Source organism: Ursus americanus, chromosome 14 (assembly GCF_024610735.1).
Source record: "Ursus americanus isolate L20-20 chromosome 14, mUrsAme1.1.p, whole genome shotgun sequence".
NCBI lineage: Eukaryota > Metazoa > Chordata > Mammalia > Carnivora > Ursidae > Ursus > Ursus americanus.
In genome coordinates this window covers 72,166,180-72,193,089 of record NC_142140.1, presented here as the reverse complement: position 1 = coordinate 72,193,089, position 26,910 = coordinate 72,166,180, and the positions used below count along the sequence as shown (strand labels likewise).

General features: G+C 49.7%; 1 protein-coding gene across 1 annotated transcript in view; it reads left to right on the top strand.

Annotated features, from left to right (window-relative positions):
* Window positions 1-1,605: 1,605 nt before the first annotated feature.
* Window positions 1,606-26,910, top strand: part of USP22 (ubiquitin specific peptidase 22) — a 39,813-nt gene continuing 14,508 nt past the window's right edge. Inside the window, exons 1-6 of the mRNA XM_045778154.2 lie at window positions 1,606-2,009; window positions 16,864-16,996; window positions 22,385-22,498; window positions 24,115-24,216; window positions 24,496-24,665; window positions 25,584-25,731. Coding sequence (XP_045634110.1) covers window positions 1,839-2,009; window positions 16,864-16,996; window positions 22,385-22,498; window positions 24,115-24,216; window positions 24,496-24,665; window positions 25,584-25,731 — 838 coding nt within the window. The 5' untranslated portion in view covers window positions 1,606-1,838. The remainder of the gene's footprint in view (window positions 2,010-16,863; window positions 16,997-22,384; window positions 22,499-24,114; window positions 24,217-24,495; window positions 24,666-25,583; window positions 25,732-26,910) is intronic.

Below are 26,910 nucleotides of genomic sequence, written 5' to 3'. Positions count from 1 at the left end.
GTTCAGGTGTACCGCATAGCGATTCCCCAACTCTATACATTTTGCTTTGCTCACCGCCAATGTAGCTCCCATCTGTCGCTATACATTACCGTATACAGATTCTCAAAGTAGGACATGGTCTTAATCATTTCAATGCCCAGCAATGAATGTAGCTCCCATCTGTCCCTGTTACATTACCATTAACTAGTCCCTCTGCTGTACCTTTCATCCCCATGACTTACTCATTCCATAACTTCAAGTCTGTACCTCCCACTCCCTTTCACCCCTTTTTGCGCATCCCCTCCCATCTCCCACTCCCTTCTGGTGACCACCAGATTGTTCTCTGTATTTATGGGTCTGTTTCTGTTTTTTTTGTTGTTTATTTGGTTTTTCAGAGTCCACATAGAAGTGAAATCATACAGTATTTGTCTTTCTGTGTCTGACTCACTTCACCTAGCATAATACCTTCTCCGTCCGTCCATGCTGTCACAAATGGCATGCTCTTATTCTTTTTTATGGCCATAATATTTCATTGTGTATATACACCACATCTTTATCCATTCACATATTGATTGACACTGAGGTTGCTTCCATATCTTGTCTATTATAAATAATGCTACAATAAGCAGAGGGATGCATATATCCTGGAGTTACTGTTCTTTTCTTCGGGTCCCTAACCAGCAGTGGAATTACTGGCTCATGGGGTAGTTCTATTTTTAATGTTTGAGGACCCTCCCTACTGTTTTCCACAGTGGCTGCAACAATTGACATTCCAATCTGTGGTTTTTTTCTCATTGAAGTATAAATAACGTAAATGTTATATTAGTTTCACGTGTACAATATAATTACTCAACCATTCTATACATTTCTCAGTGCTCATCAATTTAAGTGTATTCTTAATCCCCTTTATTTCTTCCATGCCCCCACCCACCTTCCCTCGGGCAGCCACCAGTTCGTTCTGTTTTTTTAAGCATCCGGATAGTATTGTTTGTTTTTTTCCTTTGTTCGTTTTGCTTCCTCACTTCTGAGTGAGTGAAATCGTACGGCACCCATCCTGGGATTCTCAAAGTAGGTCATGGTCTTAATCATTTCAATGCCCAGCCACTACCAGACAGGCCACAAAGACGGGAGAGGCCTGCAGAGCCCCAGACGAGGGACTCCCGTCGCCAACAAAACTGACAGCGAACCAGGAAAGCACTGCCCGGGGTGGGCAAGCCCAGGCTGGGGCTCCGCACCTATCTGCGAGGCCCAGCCCGCTGCTCCGCCTCTTTGCGGCAGAGCTCAGGCCGGTGCAAACCGGTTCCGTGCCCCGACGGACGTCCCGCGTCACCCGCTCCTCGGCTGGCCCCCACCTCCGCAGTGCTCCGTGGGCGATCGGGAGCGGCAAGCGGCCGGCCCGCAGGGAGGGAGCTCGGAACCGCGCACCCTGCGCCGACAGCTAACGACCACGACCGCAGGCGTCAGCGCGGGGGCGGGCCCTGGTCGGCGCGGATCGCCCCGGAGCCTGCGAGCGCGGGGGGCGGCGGGGCGGGCCCGGGAGCGGCCGGAGCCTGCGCACTGCGGCGCCCGCGGCCGGCCGGGGATGACGTAACCTCCGCCTGCGGCCTCCGCGCCCCGCCCCGCGCCGCGCTCCGCGAACCCGGCGAGCGCAGCGCGGGCGGCGCCTGGCTGGCCGCCGCCTCCTCCTTGGCGTCCGCGCAGCCGGGTCTTTGTCCGCCGGCCCCGCGGCCGCCCGCGCTTTGTTCCCGGCGCCGTTCCCCGGCCGGCCGGGGCGCGCCGCCGAGCAGCTCCCCCGCGCCGCGCTGGCGTCGTCCTCGTCCCCCTCGCCGCCCCCCGCGCGCGGCCGGGCCCTGCCGCCCATGGTCTCCCGGCCCGAGCCGGAGAGCGAGGCCATGGACGCGGAGCTGGTGGTGACGCCGCCGGGCTGCTCGCACCTGAGCAGCTTCAAGGTGGACAACTGGAAGCAGAACCTGCGGGCCATCTACCAGTGCTTCGTGTGGAGCGGCACGGCGGAGGCCCGCAAGCGCAAGGTGCGACCCCTCTGGCCCGGAAAGCCGCGGGCTGGGCTGGCAGCCAGCGGAGACCCTCTGTTTGCGGCGTTGCTCAGCAAGGGGGCGGTGGGGGGCCTTGCTGGGGGCGAGGAGAGGGAAGGGAGGGCCTGTTAGCCTCCCGCGGGCCCCTCCCGGGTTGCGCTCGCCGGCGGGGCGGGGCGGGGCGGGGGGGCCGAGAGGGCTCTTCTCCTTTCTTATTCCCTGCCCCCTCCCCTCCCCCTGCTCCCTCTGCTCTCCCTCCCCTTTTTTCCTCCTCCCCTCACCCCTCCTTCCTCTCCCCTCCACCCTCCCCTCTCTCATCCTCCCTCCCCCTTCTCCTCCTCCCTCCTCCCGTTCTCCTCCGCCTCGGTCCTCCCGCGCCCTCTTCCCTTCCCCCATCGTCCTCCCCCCTCCGCTGCGGGGGTGGGGACGGAGCAGGGGCGGGGTTTGGGGCGTGTCCAGTTCCGGGGGGTGGGCGAGCGCAGTTCTGGGAAGGGGCGGTTTTCTTCTCCGGGCTGGCTGTGGGAGCCTGGTACGGAGGAGCCAGGGGTCCGAGGTGCCAGCGCTAGGCCTCACCAAGGAGCTCGCCAGGGCGGGGGAGGGTTTGGGGGCGGGGAGGGGGGCAATGAGAAAACCCGGGTCAGAAAACTGTAAAGGGACAGAGACTCCGGGGCCTCTTGGGTGGTGCGCTGTGGGTCAGTCCCCTGCCACCATACTGAGCACCCGTTAATGTGTGTGCATTAAGGCTTACCTGGCTAGGGAAACGGAACCGTGTGTCGCGGTCGGGAGTTGTTAGGGTGAAGCTACAACTGTGCGGTGCTCGGGCAGAAGGCCGCACCGGCTCCAGGGTCTGCAGGAACGAATGCAGGGAGATGGCACGCGCCGCCTCATTTCAGATTTGAGCGTGGGTGGAGGGGGTAAGCGCGAGTGAGCAGTCGGAAGTGGAGCGAGTCAGGCCACTGTGTACACCTGTATCTGGGAAAGCCATTTCGTTACCATCACGGTGTGTTTTGGAGAATCGCTTGTAGCTACGGAGGAGTGGATTTAAACGGAAAGATGGATTTGGTGGGAAGGTGGGACAGTGGCATGCCTTCTGCGTTAAGAGCCTGTAGTAAGAAACTGATCACCTCCCTGAGACGTTGAGGAAATTACATTTGGTGTTACATTTTTCAGATACGTCTCGTTAGGCTTATTAATGTGGAAATGAGAAAATAACGGTATTATCTGAGTAAATCTTGTTACGGTGTAACGCGATTTTGCAGTTTAGTGAGATCGGGAGGTCTGTGAGGCTCTTTCCACCTTGAGTAGCTTTTTTTCTTTTTCTTTTTTTTTTTGAAAACAAACATCCACTGAGATTGTAGGGAATGTCAAGTACCAGTTTTCTTTCTTTTTATTAGTGATGGTGTCGGGAAACATCACCTCTTAAAATGATCTAAAATCAGCGATGATTTCTATTAGGATCAGAATGAGATTCTTGCTAATGGAATTATGTGCTCCTAAAAACAATCCTGGTTGAAATTGATGATCTTCAGGTGATAATCTTGGACTGCTCCATGTCGTTGGTTCATTGGTTGAGATTTATGTGGTGTGTGTAAATGCCTCTCAACGCTGGATTCCTTACTTAAGGAATCCCCTTTTTTTCTTCTTTCTCTTCTCCCCTTCCCCTGTAAATTTTTAACAGAGCTGAAGGAGTCAAGTTTAACCCATCATTAACTTTGTCTCCTTTCCTAAAGGAAGGAATCACTTTTTCTTTTGCCATATATATATATATATATATATATATATATATATATATATATATATATATGTCGGATTAATCCTTTAATGTCAGTTACTGAGTTTGGAAGCTGTTGAAGTAACGTCTCTGTTATTCACTTGTAAGCACTTGAGCTATTGACAGACAGGAGGTGGTGATAAACACCTCAAACTTCAGATCTGTCAGTGTTGCAATACCTTTTGGTACTAAACCAGCCAGGAATCCTAATGTCCTTCATCTTTTCTGCTCCGGATTTTGTGGGGGGGAGGGTCATTGCTGTATCACTCGGGTCTTGTCTAACTGCACGTCTAGCACTCTCTAGTGGCCCAGCCAAGGAAGAGTTGATTTGACAAAGGGTTTAACCCTGATGGTTAACAATGAACAGTACATGTTTCGCAGTGTGGATTCTCAGATCTGTAGGCGTAGCATATTTTTGGTTTTAATAATATTAAGTTTCCTATAAAAATATTTCAATTTAAGTTACAATCTTAGTAAACAAAGATGCCTTTCGAGGTCGAGGTCTCCGCTGCAGTGTAACCGTAGAAAGCAAGCCCTGGATAAACAGGAGAGCTTTCTCTAAGTAGAAAAGGGTTATGGTTTTTGTATCCACCGTTGATTCTTCTTTTGGTAGGCACAGAGTAAGAGGAACGTGATCAGATTTGGTAACTTTCTGTCCAATTTAGGCTTGACTTGCAGTAAAACGTGTGTACTGCTGGATGTAAAAATGTTCCCGTGGTTTAGGACTCGGTGCGGCCACAGTGGACTCTGCTTTTCTGGCACGTGTTGAATATAGCAAGTATCTTACCGTTTTAGGGTTTGTGTGTGAAAAAGAAACCGACAGTGAAAACATCAAGATTTTGCAGCGCTGCCGGTTATTATGACATAAAGTCTACGTGGTATTTTGGATATATAGATTTTTGGGAGGACAGGGAATATTTTTTTAAATAATCACCTCTCTCTCTCGTAATGTTTCTGTGACTCTAAAATTTTGCAGCAGCTTGTCCTCAAAATACAGCCGTCTTTTTTTAAATTTTTATGTAATTTTTAATTTTTTAAAGAAGATTTTATTTATTTATTTGACAGAGAGAGACAGCCAGCGAGAGGGGGAACACAAGCAGGGGGAGTGGGAGAGGAAGAAGCAGGCTCCCAGCGGAGGAGCCTGATGTGGGGCTCGATCCCAGGACCCTGGGATCAGGCCCTGAGCCGAAGGCAGATGCTTAATGACTGAGCCACCCAGGCGCCCCTCAAAATACAGCCCTCTTGGGACACCTGGGTGGCTCAGTGGGTCGAGCGTCTGCCTTCGGCTCAGGTCCTGGGATGGAGCCCCACATGGGACTCCTCGCTCAGCGGGGAACCTGCTTTTCCCTCTGCCTCTGCTGTTCCCCGTGCTTGTGCGCGCATGCGTGCTCTCTCTGACAAATAAATAAATTTAACCCCCCCCCCCACAACACAGTCCTCTGTAGCTGTAGTACGCACTTTTACCAAATATACTTTGGTACAAGAGAAGAAGAGTTGTCAGACGTACTGTAATTTGGATTATTATGGATTCTGGTTTAGTTTGGCCAGTAATCTGGAGGACAGTAAACTGCTTTTGAGGTTTCTATCTGAGGCACAACATTTGGGGCCTGAAGCAAGCGTTTGGGTAGAAATCCTTAGGGCAGTATCTCATTTGAGGAAGGGGCTCGAGAGAAGGAATTACCTGGGAAATGATGGGTGAAAGGGGGGAGGGCTCTAAGATCGGCAGTCATACCTTCCTTTAATACTTCGTTCTGTCTGATGTTTGTGGTCTTTACACCACCATTGAAATGTGGAATGGGTACCCTTTGATGGAAAGTGGAACGAATCCCTGTTTTTTCAGAACTCTCATTCTCTCTTCCGTCCAGAGTCAACTCTGAACCCTGGGTTCTGTCTTGAGGAATTGAAATCCTAATTGTCAAAAGGCCGTTCATTGACTAGTAGGTGTCATGCAGCCAGCTAATGAGTATCTGCCTTAAAATTTAGAGTATTTGTAGATGCCCAATGGTGATTCTTACACGTAGGGTAATTAGAGCCTGAACATACATAAAGGAATGTATAAATAATTCTAGATGCTTAATCGTTGGTCAGTTTTACTGAGGAAGATTAAAATGCATGAATCTGTGTATTAAAAAAAACAATTATGGAATGACAATATGAACATAGTCTTAGTGTGTAAAAATAAAACACCTTATAGGCTTATAGACTGTATGTGGTGAGTGTTTTCTGGCCCCACACAACCACTGTCAAGATATGTTTGCTGTCTGGGCCTGCTAGATTTTAAAAAAATTATAGGGGTGCCCGGGTGGCTCAGTCGCTTAAGCGTCTGCCTTCGGTTCAGGTCATGATTCCAGGGTCCTGGGATCGAGCCCCCGCAGCGGGCTCCTTGCTCAGCGGGGAGCCTGCTTCTCCCTCTCTCTTTGCTTCCCACTCTGCTTGTGCGCAGGTACTCTCTCTCGGTCAAATAAATAAATAAATAAAATCTTTCAAAAATTACAACTACGTCTCCATATAAAACAGTTACGTGTTTTATTTATGTAAACACACATGCCGTGTATCTTGTTTCCATTCTCACTCATTGCCCACGCGTGTCGATCTGTTGAGCTGTGCGGTTAATATTCCACTGGATGCAAACTGCATTGTGTATTTCCCCCTTTTTTTCAAGCTTTCAATTTGGAGGATTTACTAAGAATTTGTAAACCTCAAGCCTGCTAATCAGTTTGCAGAAGGAATAATCTTAGGCAAGTCGTTTATATATGTGTTTTTGTTTACTGAGGGATTGAAGTGGGACTACTTGACATCAAACCTGAGATGCCTTGAAAAAGTACAGTTTTATTTATGGAAAAACATGGGGAGGGAGGTAGCCAAAAGGAGACAAATATAAAAACTAAATAAGAAACATAAAAGTTTAAGGTGGTATGATTTCATGGAGTATACGTGTCATGCCCTTTCATTTTGAATCTTTACAAAGCGACAAATACAGGTCGTTACTCTGTGCACCCTTGCCTCAGATGAGAGTAGCTCTGACACTCAGGGTTGTGGAAGTGTGGATTGTCATGGGGAAAGGGAAGTCATTGTGGAGGAAAATGGTCTTAATTCTCTTGAGTCAGTGGCACTTTGCCACGTCTTTTAGAAAAAGCTGTCTGGTCTAGGGCTATGCACTGGTCATCTTGTCATAGGTGCTGTTTGGTTCTGGAGTCTGAGATCTGTCCCTTGAGAGCTGAATGAATCTCTTTGATTCGTTTGAACTTTTTAGTAGACGTCATCATTGGGGGGGAAACCGTTCTGCCGTTCCTGGCTTAGACGGACTGCCTGCAGCCGCCGGACAGACTGATAGATGGTAAACGGAGAGCCATGAGTTGTCCGTGTGTTGCAGGCTTCACCGCTGAGACAGGCTAATCCTCATTGACTTAGCCCGGCACTTCCCCAGGACGTTGAGAACGCTGCTGAGCCCACTCTGTGTTTTGTGTTTTTAAGTTCAGTTCATTTTTTGGATATGTCTTTTTTTTTTTTAAAGTAAACTTTTTTCTTTTCAAACTTTATTCCCTTGAGGAATTAACTCTTGATTTATCAATGCCTTGAATCTCTCAAATCCTTAACAGCAAAACGTCATACAGCTTATACGAAGCAGGGGACAGGTTATTCCAAGTAAAAGGTCCAGAATGGAAAAAATTTTTCTTTTGAGATAATCATAGATTCACTTGCTGTTGTAAGAAACAATACATGGAGATCCCTGTACCCTCCACGCAGTTTCCCCCAATGGTAACATCTTGCAAACTGTGATAAAATACTAACAACCAGGATGTCAGCATTGATACAGTCCGTCTTTGATACAATCCACCCGTTTTATTCCGACCACCCCCCTCCAGTCTCCCTGATAGTTAACCTCTTACTGTTACCATGGTACCTTCTGTTACAACTAACGAGAGAGCCTGATACATTGTTACTAACTGAAAGTCATGCTTCATTCAGATCCCAGTAGTTTTTCCCTAATCTGTTTCATTCTCAGAATCCCATCTGGGATTCCACGTTACATTTAGTCGTCATGTCTCCGTAGGCTCCTCTGGATTGTGACATTTTCTCAGACTCTCCTTGTTTTTGATGACCACGGCAGTTTTGAGGCATAGGGCTCCGGTATTTTGTAGAACGGTCCTCAGTTTGGGCTAGTCTGTTGTTTTTCTCATGGTTCATAGCTGTGGTTATGGGTTTTGGGAAGACCAGAGAAGCGAAGCGCTCTTATCAGGTCCTGTCAAGGGTGATGCAGTCAACAGGACTTGCCACTGTTGGTGGTAAGCTTGACCCTGGTTCTCAGGCTGCCCTCCAGTAAAGTGAGTCTCTTTTCCCTCCTTTCCGAACTGTCCTCTTTGGAGTGGAGTCTCTCTGCACAGGTCACACTTAAGGAGTGGGCAGTTACGCTCTACCTCCTTGAGGCCAGAGCATCTGTAGAAATTATTTGGCATTTTTCTATAGGAAAAATTTGTCCTTTCTCACGCATTTAGTATTTATTCAGTCTTTGGTATCAGTATGGATTTGCAGATACTGTATACTGTAGGTTATAATCCCCTATTCTGCTTTGTTGATCAGACTTCCAGCTTCAGCGGGGGGGGGGGGGGGGGGGCTCTTCCAGTTGTCTTCCCTGTCACTTTGACATACCGTTACCAATTTTTGTTTGGTTTATTGTTGTTTTTGAGGATTTCCTTACTTCCTTATTTTCCAGTACTGTGTTTCTAGGCTTATATTGTATATTTTCTGCCCCGGTCTTAGAATCTGCCGTTTCTCCAAGGGGCCCTAGTTCCTTTTATTAGAGAATAGAGTTAGAAAATACGGATTGGCCAGTGGCTTGCTTGTTGATACCAGTGATGTGGCTTCTCAGCCCTCAGGGGACAGAGCTGGGAAACAGAAGTGTGTGTACACAAAGTCTGTGGTTGTTCATCTCCACCCTTATTACACTATCCCTGAGTTCACAGTGATGTCTCTAACTCGAATCCAACATTACATGGATCATTCTAGCCTTCGCCTCTTGCTTATCTGTAACTTCTCTGTCTAGCAGACAGAAACTTATCCACCATCCACGTACTTACCTGTTTAATTTCGGTTTACTTGTATAGTGCTATAGGGGCCAAGAGTAGTCTGCCCTTAAATGTGACCATTTGGCATATTGTCTTTTCTGAATTAAAAGTTCCTTAGAAACGGGCCATGCAAGAACAGTCTGATCCTCCTTTGTGTCCAGAAAGCAGGAAATAAATCTTCCATGTCAAATGTACCCTCCTTGTACCAGGAGGCAAAGAGACATCTTTATCATCAGAGATAGGGAATTTAGAACCGAGAAAGCTGTATAACCTCTGTTATTTTTTACCACTTTACAGCCCAGCCCAAAATCTGTGTAGAATTCCTTATTAATTGAAGCTCCTGAACATAAGCTTTTGTCTGGTCAGTTCCTCTCAGATTTATTGTCTCTTTGCCAGCTTTTGTCATTTCTTTGGGTCTTAACATCAGTATTGGTCTTCCTGTGCACATGATTAAACTTTGGTTTTTTTCTTTTGTTAATCTGTCTGATGTCAGTTTGAATCTTAGACCAGCTGGAAGAATCTTGAAGCGTGGAGGAAAATTTTTCCCTTCCAACAGCGGTTTCAGAATTGTTACTCTGCCTCTCCTTGGGAAGCAGCGGTATCACCTGGCTGACACATGGCTCCTTGTGCCTTTCGTTTTACACCCTCTACTCATTTCCGAGTTACTTAGGCATGTTGTCCCATACCCTCTACGTACGTGGGCCTTACCGTATTCATTTATTGTAATACAGTTCTGTGAGGGCCTGCGCTGCATCCTGACATCCTCTGACTGCCTAACCAATTATTTACAGATTTGCATATATTATGGTTTGCCCTTTGTGCTGTGAAAGTTAAGAAGATTAAGTAGGAAGTATGTAAACTCGTTTTGGGGGACTGAAATGACCTACCTTAACAGATATTTGAGGTTTGTTTCTTGTCTCCTCTTATGTTGACTGGTACCTGGAGCGGAGAGTGAAATTAAACCCGAACCAGTAGCTTTTATTACTACTTATTAGCCACTCTGGTAAAAGACTGGGGAATAAAGGGGAAAGGGCAGGTTAAAATGAGGGTTTAGGAGAATCTGATCCCTCCTATACACACTGACAACTGACAGTTGGGAGGCGATGTAGAATTTAAATTGAGAATAGCCCAAGGGGGAAAAAAAAAGTAGCCCAAGCTAGTCAGTACCCTGGGGATTTTGCCTGTGCTTCCGCCCAGAAGTGTGACCTGCGCAGGTCCCCATATCTCTCTCGAGTGTCATTCATTTCTCATTTATGATGATAGTACCTATGTTACATAGCATTTTATATCTTAGAAAGGACTTTTCATACTTAATTTCACTGGATTTTGGCACTCGGGCTACACGTTTTTGGTGGGCGTGGCAGGTAAGTCTCCTAACCTATCCAGGGACACTGATCCTGAACACCAGGTCTGGGCCTTGAAATTAGGTTCCTTTGAGTCTGAAGTCTGTGCTCCCCGTTAAAGTATTCTGGGATGTTTTACAACATCACGAGGTCACTCGCGAATCTCGGCAGGCAGCGACCATACGTGGTACAAATGAGACTCAATCGGGGCACTTCCTGGAAACAGTGTGAGATTGTAGAGGTTAAGGGTTCAGTCCCAGAGCACCGCTCCTCCTTTAGACACGAGTCACAAGTCCCGATTGGCACCTGTGTTTGCAACTGATTAGGACCCCTTCTTCAATAACATGTTCAAATGGTTCACAAAACTGAGGGAAGCATTTAGTTAAACATTTACCACTTTATTATAAGAGATACTGTAAAGCGTACAGATGAACAGCCAGGTGAAGAGCTACATAGGATGCGGTCTGGAAGGGCCCCGGGCACAGCAGCCTTGCCCCAGTGGGGTCGGGCTGCACCACGCCCCCAGTGCATGTGATGTATGAAAGATGTTAGCGTTTGAAGCCGACGGCCAACAAGGAATTCTTGAGATGTCTTTGTGCAGAAAGGTGATTTTATTGAAGGACAGGGACAGGCCCCGTGGGCAGAAAGAGCTGCACCTGGTCATGAGGAGTGGCCCATTATATACTTTCAAGGTGGGAGAGGGTTAAGGACAGCGTAAGTCTCTAAGGAGTTTTGGGAGCAAGGTTTCCAGGACCTTGAGGGTGCTGGCTGTTGTTGGGAAAGGTTATTTATTACTGTCTAACAAAGCCTTAGTCATGAGACCCTTCAGATGTATATCTGTGGGTCCTATGCTTGGGGATGATTGCCAATATATATTTTGGGGGGTAGAGATAAAGGAAGTTTCCGTAGGAATTTTTTTTTTTAAGATTTGTTTATTTATTTATTTATTAGAGAGAGCGCACATGTCCTCGCATGAGGGGAGGGAGAGGGAGAAGAAGCAGGCTCCCCGCTGAGCAGGGAGCACGGCAGGGGTTCGATCCCAGGACCCTGAAATGATGACCCGAGCTGAAGACATCTGCTTAACCAACGAGCCACGCAGGTGCCCCCAAAGGAGTTTTTATATGTTAAAGTAGAGTTACAGGAACCCCGGGGGTCGCGCGCTAAGATTGCCTTTTGCCCTTAGCCAGGTATTACTATCGCGGCACCTGAGTTCCTAGAGGAATGTCACTCTGTTTCAAGGACTTGTCAGGGCTGTAACTAGTAAGGAAATGTAGTAATTTTTCTTCTGCCTTTGTTTCCCACATTACATGGATGCATTAACCAACCCAGAAGCCATTACTTAGTTCTCATTGATTAAGCAGACGCTGATTAGACCATTACGTAGGCACGATTGATTAAATCATTGGCGATTGGTGGAGGTTGGGGTGGGGCTGGGAGTTCCAACCCCCTAATGACATGGTTGGTTCCCTGGCACCCAGACCCTATCCTGAGGCTCTCCAGAAGCTTTTCAAAAATCATCTCATTAACACAAATTTAGACGTGGTCGAAAGGGACTTGTTGAATAACAAAAGACACCTTTATCAATCAGGTCACTTAAATTCCAAGGGTTTTAAGAGCTTTGTGCTTGGAACTTTGAAGGAAGACCAAACTGAGTTTCTTCTGTCACAGTTATGTCACTGCCACTTTCGTACGTCGAGGGAGTTGGACGAAATAGGTCTAGTTGAGTTGAGATTCAAAAACCTGAGGTTGGGAAGTTTGAGAAGATTGTTTCATTTCAAAATCTTTGCCTTTTAGTGCCTCAGTTCATGTGGAAAATGGAGTGTTTATTCCTGTCCCTTCGCTTATACTGGAGTCCATGACGGGAGAAAAGTATTTTGAGCCCTTGAAAAAGTCATTGAAGAGAATGAAGAACAGTTAAACTTACCTTCTTGGAGTTGTCAGGTGTTACTAGACCAGTGGCGGTGGGAAGTCGCGCATTCCCTCTCAGGGCGCGGGCTCGCGGTTGTCGCTTTCTTTCAGCTGGACTGAGACGTCACCGTACAGCTGAGTCATCCCCGACTTCGTGTGCGCCTTCTATCCCCACCCCATCCTTCTTGGGTGGGGAGGAGGGTGTGAGAAATAAGATCAGAGAGATTAGGGTATTCAAGGAAATGCTGTTAGTAATGGGGCCTCGAGTGGATGGACTTTCTGTGCCTTCTTGTACCGTGTAAGCTCAGAGCTGTTTAAGTTTTTATTTAAATTCCAGTTAGTTAACATAGAGCACAGTACTGGTTCGAGGTGTATAATGGTAGTGAGGCCACACTTGCATACGACGCCTGTGCTCATCACAAGTGCCCTCCTTCACCCCCCCCATCTCTCTGCTGACCACCAGTGTGTTTCTCTGCACTTGCCAGTCTGTTTCTCGGTTTGCCTCTCTTAGCAGAATCCTCTCTAGCTTCATCCACGTGGATGCAAACAGAACTGTTAATTACTGACCCCTGTCTGCTCTTGCTGTCAATAAAAATCCTAGTTGTGTTTCAGGATTTACTTGCAGGCTGCTGAATTTACCTGAATTAATTTATGGGAGAAAGGGATTTAATACAGAAATCATTGCAAGGCGTCCAGGAGCAGTAGACTCTGGGTCGAGTTTCCTGGAGCCCCCGCCAGCCCCCAGAATTCCGCTGCCTCTGTCGATCCAGGGAGCTTGCTGGGGCTACTTCCCCGGCAGGATGAGCCCAGGGAGGAACGTTGCCCTCCCCGCCGCAGCCAGCCGCTCCAGAAAGCAGCCAGCCCTGGCCTCTGCTGGCCCACGCAGACCAGTGGTGTGTGGTGCAAGGGTGTCCGGACCTTTTCAGGGCCAGCAGGAGCGGTTAGAATAGTCGTAGCTAACGTGAGCTCTGTATTCTTTCCTGCGGCTCCTTTAACAAGTGACCACAAACTGGGGGGCTTAGAACGAGTTCTGGAGGCTAAAAGCCCAGTCTGGTGTTGGCAGGAGCACACCCTCCAGAGACTGGAAGGGAGGAACAATTCTGGCCTGTTCCAGCTCCAGCCCCACCCCCTCCAGTGCCTGCCTCCTTCACTGGCCTTCATTCCCAGGTCCAGGGTCTTTGTGACCCTCCCAAGGACGCTCAGGATGGCATTTAGGGCCCACCCAGATCATCAAGTGTAATCTCATCTCGATGGACACCCGTAACTTAATAACACAAGCAAAATTTTCCACCTAAGGTAACATTCAGCGTTCTGGAGATTTAGACAAGGTCCCTTTTGGGGAGCGGCACTGTCCCCAGTACATTAAAAAGCGTCCAATCATTTAATCCTTGTGGTAGCCTGTATGAGGTAGACACGTGTCCACATTTTTAAAAGTCAGGAAACGGAGGCAGAGAACGGTGTAAGTTGTTTGGACTCACAGTGAGAGTGGTGGGAACCGGGATGGGACCCCTCGGTGCCCTGTAACAGATGTTGGGTGGGTCCCGGGGTTAGCTGCAGCCGGAAGCACGATCTTGAAGAATTAACTGGAAGTCAGCGGCCGGCTTTGAATAGGAATTGACGTCTATCTGTTTTCACCAGTACTGGGCAGTACTCATCACTTGCTTTTGTCCTAACTTCCTGAGATTTGGTGTCAAACCTACAGATGTCGGTGTTACGTCTCCTTCTCAGGGCATCCAGGGTTATTCCGAGCTGCTCTAGTCTCTGGGCTTCGGCTTCAGGGGGCCACTGAACTCAGGACACAGATATCACGACGTCCTCGTGTAAGTCCGTCATGGCTCATTTTAGGATCTAGAACTGTGCTGTCCAGCACGGCAGTCAACAAGCCACGCGGGCTGTTACGATTACTGTGAAACAGAGTGAGAAACCCAGTTTCTCGGTTGCGTGAGTCACTTCTCGGTGAAGACTGCTGTAGTGCACAGGGCAGACCCGACACTTGGAGCGTCGTTGAACCTTCTGTGGGCCGGGGCTGATACAGATTACGGCAGACGGCATCAGAGACGGATCCCTGCTTTCTGTAGCTGCTGTCTCTGGCCTGTCGGCTGGCCGCTCGATGACTGTCGGGGGACTGGTCTCCTAGCTGTTGAATCCATCAACTCCGTCTCGGCCTTCAGGGCTGAGTGCTGCACCGCCTGCCGTTGCGTGGCCTCGCTGTTAACGCACGTGAACGAGGTCTCCCCAGGAGGAAGTCACGTAAGCAGCGTTTATTCTGTAGAATTCTGTAGAATTGGAGCAGAAATTGTATACAGACTTTTCCTGATTTCCCCAGTCCTCCTCAGTCAGATGTGCTGGTTCTCCTTTTAAATTTCTTAGCATTCGGTTTATGTCGCTCAGTGTAACCGCGTCTGTTATCGGTGTGTCTGTTATTTCGTATTACGGCTTTTAATCCCTCCTGTTAAAGCGCACTCCTTGATGAATTTTCGTAAAGTGAACCCGCTCCTGTCCTTGTGGACTGCACCCAGCCCTCCAGGTCATGTCCCCTGGGAGCCCTTTCCTGGTGCCCCCTCGTCCCTCAGGAGGGTCTGCCATCCGCCCTTCCGTCCAGCAGGGGACCTCTGGCTGCCTCAGTGCTTTGTGTGACGGTAGCAGGCAGTATGTACCTCTTCGTGGCCCGCGTCCTCTGTGAGATTTGCTTATAAGATTCATCCTACCGTGACTTCCTTTCCATTGCTCTGGTCATTCCATTCACCGTCTATTCTTTTTGCTTCTGACGAATATTTTTATTTTCAGGTTTGGGGTGTTACAGTGATGACATTCTTCTTTGCGTCTTCTGGTGCCCTTGATATATATGCGTTTCTGTCATGTGTAAGTTCCTGTTTCTGTTATATATAAACTTAGGAAGGGAATTGCCGAGTTACAGGGTATGTATTATTTAATAGTTTTCCTTTATTTTTAACAAGTACAAAATCTGGGGCGCCTGGGTAGCACAGCGGTTAAGTGTCTGCCTTCGGCTCAGGGCGTGATCCCAGTGCGCTGGGATCGAGCCCCACATCAGGCTCCTCCGCTGGGAGCCTGCTTCTTCCTCTCCCGCTCCCCCTGCTTGTGTTCCCTCTCTCGCTGGCTGTCTCTCTCTGTCAAATAAATAAATAAATAAAAGTAAAAAAAGAAAATGAAGATTCTGCATTTGTATTTTTGTCTTTCCTACTACATTGATTAGATGGAATTCTCCTGGGAAAAAGACTGTAATTTAAAAATATCCCCTGAATTCCTGAAAGCAGTTATGGTTACTTAATTTCTTTATCACTGGAAGAATAAATAGATGATGTAACTACTATTTATACTACTATGGCATTTTATTTACTTATTTTTTAATTTTTGTTTTGAAGATTTATTAGAGAGAGCACGAGAGTGCACAAGGGGAGTGGGCCAGGAGAGGAGCGTGTCTAATTTGTCTTCTGGCTTCGGACTTTGGCCCCAGGGCTCTGCCGTCTTTGAGGAGCACACGTCCGTGCACCCTCCCCGCCCAGCTCGCCTGCTCCAGTTCCGCCGCCTCTGGAGGCTGGAAGTTCTCAGCGTCCGCACACGGCTTCCCCACAGGCGCTCCCATTAGGTGCACGGGATGATTCGTGTTTTATGTAAATATGGTTTGAGCCCAGTCGCCAGAGCTTCTCCCTGCGTGCCCTTCGCTCTAGGGGAATGCACAGCCTGTGACCCCCCCGGGCTCGGTGCCGGACTTGATCTTGTGTGCGCAGAGTGGAGCTTGGGGGGCCGCCTCCAGGCCGAGGGGGCTCCTGGGGTCAGGCACGTGCTAGTCCACGTTCTCGCTGCGTCACACACACCCCCTCGCAGTGGTCAGCAGCATATCCACTGACTTTGTTCAGCTGTCAGCGAGCCCACAGCCTTCCCCAGCGGGTGCCTGTGAGCCTGGAGTGAGGCGCATCATCGGGAAGCCCGCGGCACCAGCGTCGGGGGCGCGTTCAGCCGGCGGTGTGTGATGTTTGTGTGGCAGCCCTTTCCGTTGTGACCTTCCCTTCCCCGTACCCTCCTGGCCTCCAGCTCCCTGCTTCCGGCCGGCCCATCGTGGCAGCAGAAAATCTGACACCTGGTGTCGTCTTGGAGGCCGGAAGTTCTGTTGGAGGATCCGTGGGGAGTTGATCGTTACCCTGACGGTGTAGAGGTCGTATTGTGCTGGGAAACAGTGGTGGTCTGGGGTGGTTTGGGTGTGTAAGAATTACCAGTGCTCCCAGTGGCTGAGATTAAAGTTTCAGGTTTCTGTGGTCAGAAACACTCTTGGCAACAAACTTTCTTTTTCTTGTTGTTCTGTATCACTTTGACTCATGTCCCTCTCTTCGGTTGACGGATGGCTTCTGAATTGGCTGTGGTCTTCGACCTGGAGTAGCAAACGTACAGTGATGTCCAGGAAAGGGTGGCTGGGCCGTGAGCGGCTGGTCTGAAATGGGGACAGGAGCTGAGACGGTGGCGGCACGCTGTCCGGACTCGGACAACACTGGTGGCTCCTGCAGCTTCACGTAACCGTCGGAGCCGTTTGTGAGATCGTGGGCGGAGCTTTGTTACCTGGAGCTAGTTCTGAGCTGCATGGGCGAGGGTACCTTTTGGAGCCATTGAAAGGATTCAGAAAGCCAGCTCTTGTCCAGCGGGACTGCGGAGACCCTGTGATTTCCGCTCTTGTCGGTGGTGGGTCAGTGGGCTTGACCACTCTTGTCTCCGACAACGCCCGGTTTCTAACACTGTGCTCTCGATTGCAGGCGAAGTCGTGCGTGTGCCACGTGTGTGGCATCCACCTGAACAGACTCCACTCCTGCCTGCACTGTGTCTTCTTTGGCTGCTTCACAAAGAAACATATCCACGAACATGCGAAGTCCAAGCGACACAACCTGGGTGAGCCCCCCGCCCCTGCCCTTCTGTTCCCCGAGCTGTGGCTCGCAGCCGCCCTCTTCCCGGGGATGGGCTGAAATCCTTGTGCAGTCAGGGGCCGTGAAACACACGAACTCCGAGGGATTGTGCACCCGGCTTGCCTTGAGGCACTGGAGTTGAAGTTAATATTTTCTGTAACTGGAAATGATGAATTGCGAAGGCTCACCGTTCCAGCTCTTTCTCAGCTTTCCCTCTGAAAAGCGTGGTTACTTATTCGATGAGGCAGAAATTCGCAAAGAAAGATCTTTGGTGCCGTGTTGGGTTATTGATGCGAGCACGGATGAGAGCCCCACTGGGTGGTTTTTATTGCTTTCTAAAGTGGATTTTCACTCTTCTCGGTCACACCGCGTCGTGAAAAGGCGAATGGCACTGTGGCATCAAGATAAATTTATGTTTCTTATACTTACCGGTTCAAACTGTCACACATTGTGGAAGTTACATGAAGCAGAGTTTTGTCCTTGGCTTTATTTCTGTGCTCCTTCACTGTTCTCTCCTTCAGAATGATGCTTTAGGTGACGGGGGGGGGGTTCTCAGGCTACCCTTAAGAAAATCACTTTCGAAAGGTCCAAGCCAAAGAAACTTTGTGGGGGCTCAGCGATTCCAGCTAAAGATCTTTTTAGGCCTTTTTAAGTAGTAGAAATGGAATGTCCTAACTGAGTCATCCGTCTCGGAGTGGCACACTTGTAACTAAGAACTCACAGCGAGCGCTGGTAAAAAGGCTGCTTGGCTCACGTCGTGACGATGAGTAAATTGGCCTTTTCGGAAAGAGAGCTAATGGTGCCAGTGGTGCTCTTGTGAATTCTGTCCCACGGAGGAGTGAGGTCGTCAGTGACCTCTTCACGTTGGCCAGCCAGACGGAAAAGACACCGCTTAGGACAGTGTGGATGGGATCAAACTGTGTAGTATTTACTTAATGTACGTATGTGCTTTACAATAGAAAAGAAAGTATTCCTGCCATGTCTGATTCTCAGACCAGACCCGTTAGGCCGCTCTGCTGTTACGCCTGGGCTGTGATTTCATGGGGTTAAAGGGTTACAGACAGTTGGAAATACAGTTGCATTACCCAGAGTCGTCTGTAAAAATCACTTCAGAAATTTATTCATTTCATCCAGCTGATTGATAAACTCTGCCTCTGCTTTTGCTAGAATGAATAAGCTTTAGAAAGTTTGCTCTCAGATACAAAACCTTGAGATGGGAGAAAGATCCAGGTCTTTGCTGCGTTCGAGTCCATGAAGTTCCTGAAGGTCGCACGTGTATGTGTTTGACCGTCCGGCTGGGGAGGAGGGCGGCGGGCACAGGAGAGGGACGCCGAAGCGTGAAAGTGATGTGGGGCAGCCTGACTCCCCGCTTGTCCTTTGGTCTCCGTCGTTCCCGACTTGCTGAGACTGTGCGTCTCCCTGCCGCCCCTCCTGTCATCTCCCAGCAGCTTCTAGGCTGTGGGCACGTTGGTTTTTACACAGGGTGATTTGCAGGATGTCCAAGGGCCAAGTAACAGAGCAGTGGTATGGGGACTGAGGAGCCTCGATTTCCTTGTGGTCAAGTTCTTCCACCTCCCAGGGGGTGTTCGGCAGTACAATGTTGGGACCGCAAGTGGATTATTAGGAAAATTGTCAGCAGGCACCCAGTGTTTAGTTGGAGTAGCGTAAGAGGCCCACACTGAGTCTTGCCTGAATGTCGTGGATGATGCACTTAAAAATAGGAGTGTCAGTAGCAGCAAGGTCATTGTCCAAGGTCTCGTGGAGGGACAGACAGGAAGGCATGGGACGAGGAGGGCCTGACGGCGGTCTGATGGGGGTTCTAGGTCTTATCCATCCTGCCCTATAAAGTTGTCTTCATGCGATGCGGTAAGTACACAGTTCGGGAAGAAGAGCGTCCTCTCGTTCGGGGAGTCCCTCCGATAGGCTGGCGTGTGTACTTCCGGCTGACTGTGGGGCCAGCTGCCGGGAGGGTAGGTGATGAACTTGCAGCTGTTGGATTTCATACCTGCTCGTTCCGTACAGGTTTTTTTTATGGTAAGTCACAAGGTACTTAGATTTTGCCACCATGAGCCACTAAGGTGTAAAAGTAATGGCTTTAGCTTTCCTGTGTGTCTTCGAAGAGGTACTTTAGGTGTCCCCGAAAGAGCCCGTGCTGGTGGGTGCGGGGTACCAGCTCACTGAGCACCCGGTAGTGTTCTCCCTCCATTCTCTAGGTCACCCTGTGACCGAAGGGAAAAGGACCTCGCGTGGTGTCTGCAGGCACAGGGCCTATGTCGGCTGTGGCTTCGGGAATCCCCAAGGAGGCCGGTGTACCCCCATCGTGACTGTGAAACAATTTTCCAAGGGATCCACCTTGATTGTTGGTGTTGCTTTGGGTTTTTACATTTTATATTGAGGTGAAATTCACATAACGTACAATTAAACAGTTTTAAGCGTACGATTCAATGGCATTCACTCCCCACATTGTGCACCCACCATCTCTCTACTTCAGAGCCTTTTCATCTTCTCAGGAGAACACCCCACCTCCAGGAACGAGTTCTCCCCCCACCCCCAGTCCCTGGCAGTCACTAATCTGCTTTTGTCTCTGGATTTGCCTATTCTGAATATTTATAAAGGGGGTGATACAGCAGATGACCCTATGTGTCTAGCTGCTTTCTGTAGCGTGTTTTCGGGGTTCATCCATGCCATAGCATGCATCAGGAGTCATTCCTTTGTATGTGTGAGGACTCTCGCCTGGTGTGGGTCTTCCATATTTTGTTCATCTTTTTGTCCATTAGCGGATATTTGGGTTGTTTCCACCTTTTGGCTCTTGTGAGTGATGCTGTGTAAACACTCATGTGTGAGTTCGTGTCCACATACGTTTTCGTTTCTTTCAGATCTGTGCTTAGGAGTGAGACAGCAGGGTCAGATGCTGAGTCTGTGTTGAATTTTTTGTGGGGCCACCAGACTTGCCCACAGTATCTGCACTGCTTTCTCTTCCCGCCAGCCGTGTGTGGGCATTCCAGTTTCTCCACATACTGGCCAGCACTTATTTTCTTTCTTTTTTAGTAACTCTGGCCATTAGGATGGGTGTGAAGTGGTATCTTATTGTGGCTTTGATTGCCATTTTTGCTCAGTGACCGTTGATGTTAAATGTTTTTTTCATGTGCTTCTTGGTCCTTTGTATTTTTTCTTTGGAGAAATGTCTGTTCGAGTCACCGGTTCATGTTTTTAATTACGTTGGGTTGTCTTTTTGTTGTACTTATGAGAATACATATTTATTTTGGAAATATAGATATATATTCACACACACGTGCACACACCTTTGATGTATCTGTCTGTCTCCTGGATACATGTTTTGCAGATGTTTTCTCCCATTCTCTGGGTTGTCTTTTCACTTTCTTAATAATGCCTTTTGAGGCACAAAGTCCAGTTTTGCTTTGTGCCCAGTTTACCAATTTTTTTCCTTTAGTTGCTCGGGTTTTTGGTGTCAGATCTGAGTCCATTGCCAAATCTGACGTCATGAAGACTTAACCCCCCTAGGTTTTCTTCTAATAGTTTATACTTTCAGCGCTTTATGGAGATTGCTGATCCATTCTGAGTTCAGTTTTATGTATGATGGGAGGGTGAGGATTGAGCTTCATTCTCTAGTTTGTGGATTTCTGGTCCCCCCACCACTGTTGGTTGAGAAGGGGGTTCTTCCCCCACTGCGTGGTCTTGGCACCACGGTTGGCATCATTAGTTTGACACCGCGAGTGAAGGGTCGGGTGTGGAAACGTGCCTTGAAGAAGAGCTTGATTAGAAGGACCTGAGTGCACATTGAAATAGTTATATGCCTTCCGCGGGCTGGTAGTTGTGCTGTTGGCTGTATGCTTGGTGTGTGTGTGTCTGTGTGTGTATATATATTAATTTTTTTTAGATTTATTTACTTATTTGAGAGAGAGAAGGGGGAGGGGCAGACAGAGAGGGAAGGAGAGAGAACCTCAAGCAGACTGCCCGCTGAGTGCTGGCTTCGGGCTAGGTACCTTGCTTGAACATAGTTTTTATTGAATGCCACTGCTTTCCTGAAAATGCCTGTCATCCTCACTGTAGTCTGTCTTGGGCTTTGGTATCCCCATGCGGGGAACTGACCCGCTCAAGGAATCCGCAGTGCCAAGGGGCAGCCAAGCTCTGCAACAGCTTCGATGGGGACTTTGAGAGGCTTTGTAGGAATTTTGTCCGTTTTGGGTAAGAGGCAGGGGTGGGTGTGGGATTCTTACATTGAGCTTTAATACATCTGCTTTAGAGGACTTGAAAGATCCACCACCATATACTGATCTGTGGCCTGGCGACTGAAGACACAGCATACGATAAAAGCTGTGCTTTATGAAGACATTACTGTGCACTGGGTGTAACTGTTAAGTTATAAAGTCACCACGCAGACCGATGAGGTGCTGGTGCTGCTACCATCACCATGACGCCCAAGGGGAAGCTGAGGCTCAGAGAAGTGGAGTAGTTTATCAGAGGTGCGTAACCAGTCCTCCGCGGAGCTAGGATTAATCCCAGTAATTCTCAGTCTGTGCTCTTCCTGCTCCATTGCCTCTCAGACACCTTCTGTTGCTTGGTGAATCTGAGCCAGAAGAAAGTTCTTTTGAATTGTTGAATTGAGACACCTTCCTTCCAGGTGCTTAAATCAAAAGACTTCTCTTTCTTTACAATGAAGTGACCAAGAGCCAGTTTCTATAGGTGATGCAGTTGAGAAAATGCATAAGACCCAATCACAGGTGGGCAGGAGTCAGCTCTGTGGGTCAAGAAGTGAAGATTATCTGGGTAGAGGGTATTTTACCGCTGTCCTTAAAGGAAGAGTAGGCGAATAGCTGTTACCTTCCCTTTTGTAATCATATCAGGAATTCTAGATGTAGTAAAAAGCAGTTCTGTGTGTCAGGTGGCTAAGAATCCTTAGGAGCTGATCATACTCAATGAAGGTTCCCCCCCTTTTTTTTATTTGAAAGAGAGGACGAGCACAAGTGGGGTGGGGGGTGAGCCCAAGGCAGACACTTAACTGGCTGAGCCATCCAGGCACCCCTTCCCTTGTTTTAAATACCAGTCTTTGAGAGGCTAGACAGAGGGTCCCGATACTCGAGGTCCTTTGTAAAATACGGATGTGACGCCTCTCATTCTCAGATTCCTCGGCCTCCGAAGTGCTGGGCTTCAGGGAAAACACACATCCCTCACCTGCTTAGAATAAGGGTCTGAAGTGGGAGGGATAAGTCCTTTTATAAAAAGAGGTTTCTGTGGTTTCAGAGTAGGGACATGGTGGAAACGGTAAAACGTCTAAAACAGATGTTTCGTTTGTGACCTTAAGCGTCAAGTTTCTCACTGAGTTTGATCCCTCGTCCCTCCTTTCTCTTTTCAGCCATAGAGCTTATGTACGGCGGCATCTACTGCTTTTTGTGTCAGGACTACATATATGACAAAGACATGGAAATCATTGCCAAAGAGGAGCAACGGAAAGCTTGGAAAATGCAAGGTTTGGTTTCGCCTTGATTTATGTGCCTGATGCGTCTCCTGGTGGTGCCTTCCCTCGAGGGCAGAGCTTATCAAGAGAAAGATTGGTATCTAGGGAGACAGGGTAGGGAGGATAGCCGCTGGGTGTTTGCCCGTTGGGTCTCGATATGGTGAGAAGAACCCCCCCCACACACCTGCTCGCTTCCTCCTGTGGGCGCCAGCTGGGGCTCCAGGAGCAGCAGGTGAGGTGACTGGCCAGACAGGTGCGCAGGCTCCCCCTGCAGGGGCGGGGGGAGGAGGGCTGGAAATGCCAAGCATCTCCTCTCATCAAGGCGCCCTCTCTCTGGCAGCCAGCCCCCTGCCGGGAGCCCGGCGGGAGTCCAGCGGGAGTCCAGATGCTCCTAGCGCTCTGATCACCTAGGAACTTGCAAGGGTTTGAGGAGCTCTGTGCCGGGAGCCAGGGGCGATGTTTCCTCCTAGCTCTGGGACCAGTGTGGGCTTCTCAGGTGCCGCGGCTCCCCTGTCCTTCCTCACACGTGCTTGCTTCACCCGATGCGTAGTGGGGATACACACAACAGTATGCACCGTTTTCCCTAGCGTGCATTTCTTTCTTTCCTGTTTCCTTGCATTTGTTAGTTTTCATTTCCAGCAGACGTTTATTCACCACACAACAGTGAGAGGTACAGTTCACCCCACTTGACGAGTGAGCATCTCTCGGTGAGCAGAACTGTCACTGTTTACAGAGAGAACATAGAAACCCAGTGTCTGCTTTACAGTTTTTGGCTGTAATTGCTCTGCTTTTGAAACAACCCCATTTTTTGAGAATGGAACAGTAGAAACAGGCGTTCTCAGTGATTAGAAGTGTTTGAATGTAACAGATCTTTTCTGCAGAACAGTCTGTTTCACCAGCTTCCTATTCTTTCCTCCCTCAAAAATTTAGTAACATTGCAATGAAGTCTGAATGTATGATTTCTTTGGGAAGAACATTTCACCCACGGGAGCTAAGAAATGCATGGCCCAGAATAAAATAGATCATCTAAAATCTTTCCACAATTCCATGTGTCCGTGAGATAGGTCTTTTAAAGTTCATTGAATTTTGCAGAAATTTTAGGTCACGTGGAACAAGTAGGTATTAAGATGAAGTGTGGCAGTCAGCATCCGCACCACTGTCCGTGGTAGGAATCTTTTTTGGGTACCGCTGTTCAACGCGATGTATTTTCAAACAGTGTTTCAGCGAGTGCGTTTTCTCCGTGTTGCTTTCACTCTTTCACGGGAGACCCCACATCTCAGTGCCAAGCGTAGCACTTCCCGCTGGGGCTGGTGCAGTCTCTGTGCTCAAGGATTAAAGGCTTTGCAGAAAACCCGCATCTTGGCATTAGCATTAAGGTAGCGTTAATTAGAGGCGTTGCCTTTCTCACGGGAAACTGCTTATTTGCCACACGTTTTCTAAAAGAAACTCCCTCTAAGTGTTCTTTTTAGCCCGTCGCCATGTAATACGTTTGTAGAGAGACCTCGTGTTGTGGCCGCCCCTCCCTGAAGTGCAAGCTGATCCGTATTCTAGCCCCATCGCGTTTGTTTGTAAACGCATTTGATGAAAATTGAGCTCATGGCACCTGCAACTGTCTTCCGTCTGCTTAGGCGTTGGGGAGAAGTTTTCAACTTGGGAACCCACCAAACGGGAGCTTGAACTGCTGAAACACAACCCGAAAAGGCGAAAGATCACCTCCAACTGCACCATCGGTAGGTGGGGGACCCCTTGGGGCAGCCGTGTGTTCTGACTGCGTTTAAAAGTAGATGTAAGCAGGTGGATTCCACAGCATAGTTCTCTTTAAGCCCCTGTAGACGTCGTTCATCTATTGCTGCCTGTCCCCCCCAACGATGTCTGGAATACCTGTTTTCACCGGGGGGGGGGGGGGCTGCGGTAGGCTTAGTGGGCCTCGTGGTGATGGACGGAAGCGGTCCCTGCCCCGGGGCCCTGACGGTCTGTCCTGTAGGAAGACTCAAGTTTATTCTGCCCAGGGCTGCGGGGGCTGATCAACCTGGGAAACACCTGCTTCATGAACTGCATCGTCCAGGCCCTCACCCACACGCCGCTTCTGCGAGACTTCTTCCTCTCCGACCGGCACAGGTGTGAGATGCAGAGCCCCAGCTCGTGTCTGGTCTGTGAGATGTCCTCGCTGTTTCAGGAGGTGAGCGCTGGTGACGTGGGCAGCGCACCATTTCTGGAACCGCTTGTACTTTTCCTTTAAAAAAAAAAAAAATCCGGTTGACATAGTAAAGGCATGTTCCTGAAACCGTGCACAGTGAATTTCTCATGGGACAGTTTTGCCAAAGATCGCTAGGGGCTGTCGGAGTCACTTAGAGGCACAGGGCTGACTTGGAGGGTGAGAAAGAGCCCTTCGGAAGGGGCACAAGCGGTGGAAGACATTAGTCTGTAAATGCTGTGGTCGCGTCACCCTCCTGCATTGTCTGCCGTCCTCTGTTCTCAAGGACAGTGGCCCTTCTCTTGCCAGGCCTGGGTGGGCTTCAGCAGAACACCTGTGTTTGTGGCCCTCAGCCCCGAGCATCAGGTTCTGTTCTGCGAGGACCCTCGCTGCTCTCGGGCCATGCCTGTCCTCGCCTCCCCGCCCCGCACTCACAGTGCGACAGAGCTCGGGCCTGGGCTCGGCGTCCCCAGGCGGGATCCCCCGCACCTAGTGACCCAGAGGCTGTCCCGGCTACCGAACCAGCGCCTGCCCCGTGGCTGCCGAGAGCACCCGGATGTGCTTCAGGGGCCCCGCGGAGGAGCTGGCAGATTCGGCCGCGTCTGCTTTCGTCGGTACCTCGGGTCGCAGCCTTTGCGCGCACTCAGCGGCCGCCCACCGTGTTCCGCACCGGGCGCTCCCGGTTCAGCATTTTGGCTTCTCTGTAGAAAACCGACAGTGGGAGGGGACAAAATGATAGATTCAGAAAGTCCAGTGAGTCCGCATAAAAATACGTTTTGAAAAAAAAGAAGGGGGAATAAAAGAGCCGCGAGAACTTCTAGGTTTAACGTATTCTTCACCGTGCGTGCTCTGTGTTCAGTGTAGTACTTACTCCTGACGCGTGTCCCTTTACTCTGTGAGCAGTTCTACTCGGGGCACCGCTCCCCGCACATCCCGTACAAGTTGCTGCACCTGGTGTGGACTCACGCGCGGCACCTGGCGGGGTACGAGCAGCAGGACGCGCACGAGTTCCTCATCGCCGCCCTGGACGTCCTGCACCGGCACTGCAAAGGTGCGGCGCGCTCCCGCCCTCCACCGTGGGGCTCTGCTTTGGCAGATTGTATTGTTTATCCCCATTCATACCCCGGAGAGGCTCTCACGGCTTAAGAGAGGAGGGAACGGTTTGGGGTGTTGTGCTCCGACCTTGCTGGGAGGGAGGGGAACAGCATGGCGGGTGGCCCTGTAAAACCCGTAACAGTGAACAGAGCTCTCGGTCCTTGACGGGCCTTTGCCTCGAGTCCTCTGCTGCCGCTTCCTCTCGGCCTGATGTGAGGGAGCCAGTCTGCAGTTCCTCTGGGATATCGTGGCCCCCGGCAGGCCAGAAACTTCCACATATGCTCCACAAACGCAGCTGAACTATCAACACTGGCTCCTTCCCCTCGTGGGGTCTCCAGAAGGACTGACCGTGGCTCTAAGAGAGCTGAGAATACGAAATTGGACCCACACACTCCCCAGTGCTTCCCCGACCCCAAGTCACGCTCATGTTGGGGTCCGGCCAAGGGCTTTTTAAAGTCTCTCTCAGGATCTCACGGGATCTTGGCTTCTGTCCCACAGCCCGGCCCCCAAAAGGGGGCAGTCTCCCCAGGGGTCTCAGACGTGGGTGGGTTTGGACAGTCTGGGGAAGGGGACAGGGGGCAGCAGCTTTTTGGGCTCGGGGCAGGAGATTAGGACTCAATAAGCCACCGCGGCTTCCTCGTCCTGCCCTCGCCGTGCCGGGCTCCCAGTCGGACGGCCCTCCGCCGAAGTGTGCTGACACAGCGATCAGCCGAGGGGGGATTCAGTGGGTTGTAGGTGATTCTGTTAGACCACAGCTCTGTTTTCCAGGCTTCCTCCTGTCCCCGCTCAGCCTCTCTCCAGTCACCGGGCTGCTCGCCCACATGCCCCGTGTTGTCTGACATTACAACTTAGAGGCGAGCGAAACTCCAGATAAGATACCTGGCTTGTTCTCATCAGCTGCCCTGGCTTTGGGTTCTGGCTTTTGTGTGTACTTAAATGTTTTTCTCCTGAAAAACACACATCCTTTCAGTGCTCACCCGCAGAACCCAATAAACAGTGCTTAATGGCTTAGGTGAGGTTGGTTTCTAGGACGAAGTGTAGCACACACAGAAAAGAGCCGCGGTGTAGGACTAATCAGTTATTATTCCAAGCACTTGAGGGTCATCAGGAGACTTCTGTAACCAGCCTTAGTCTG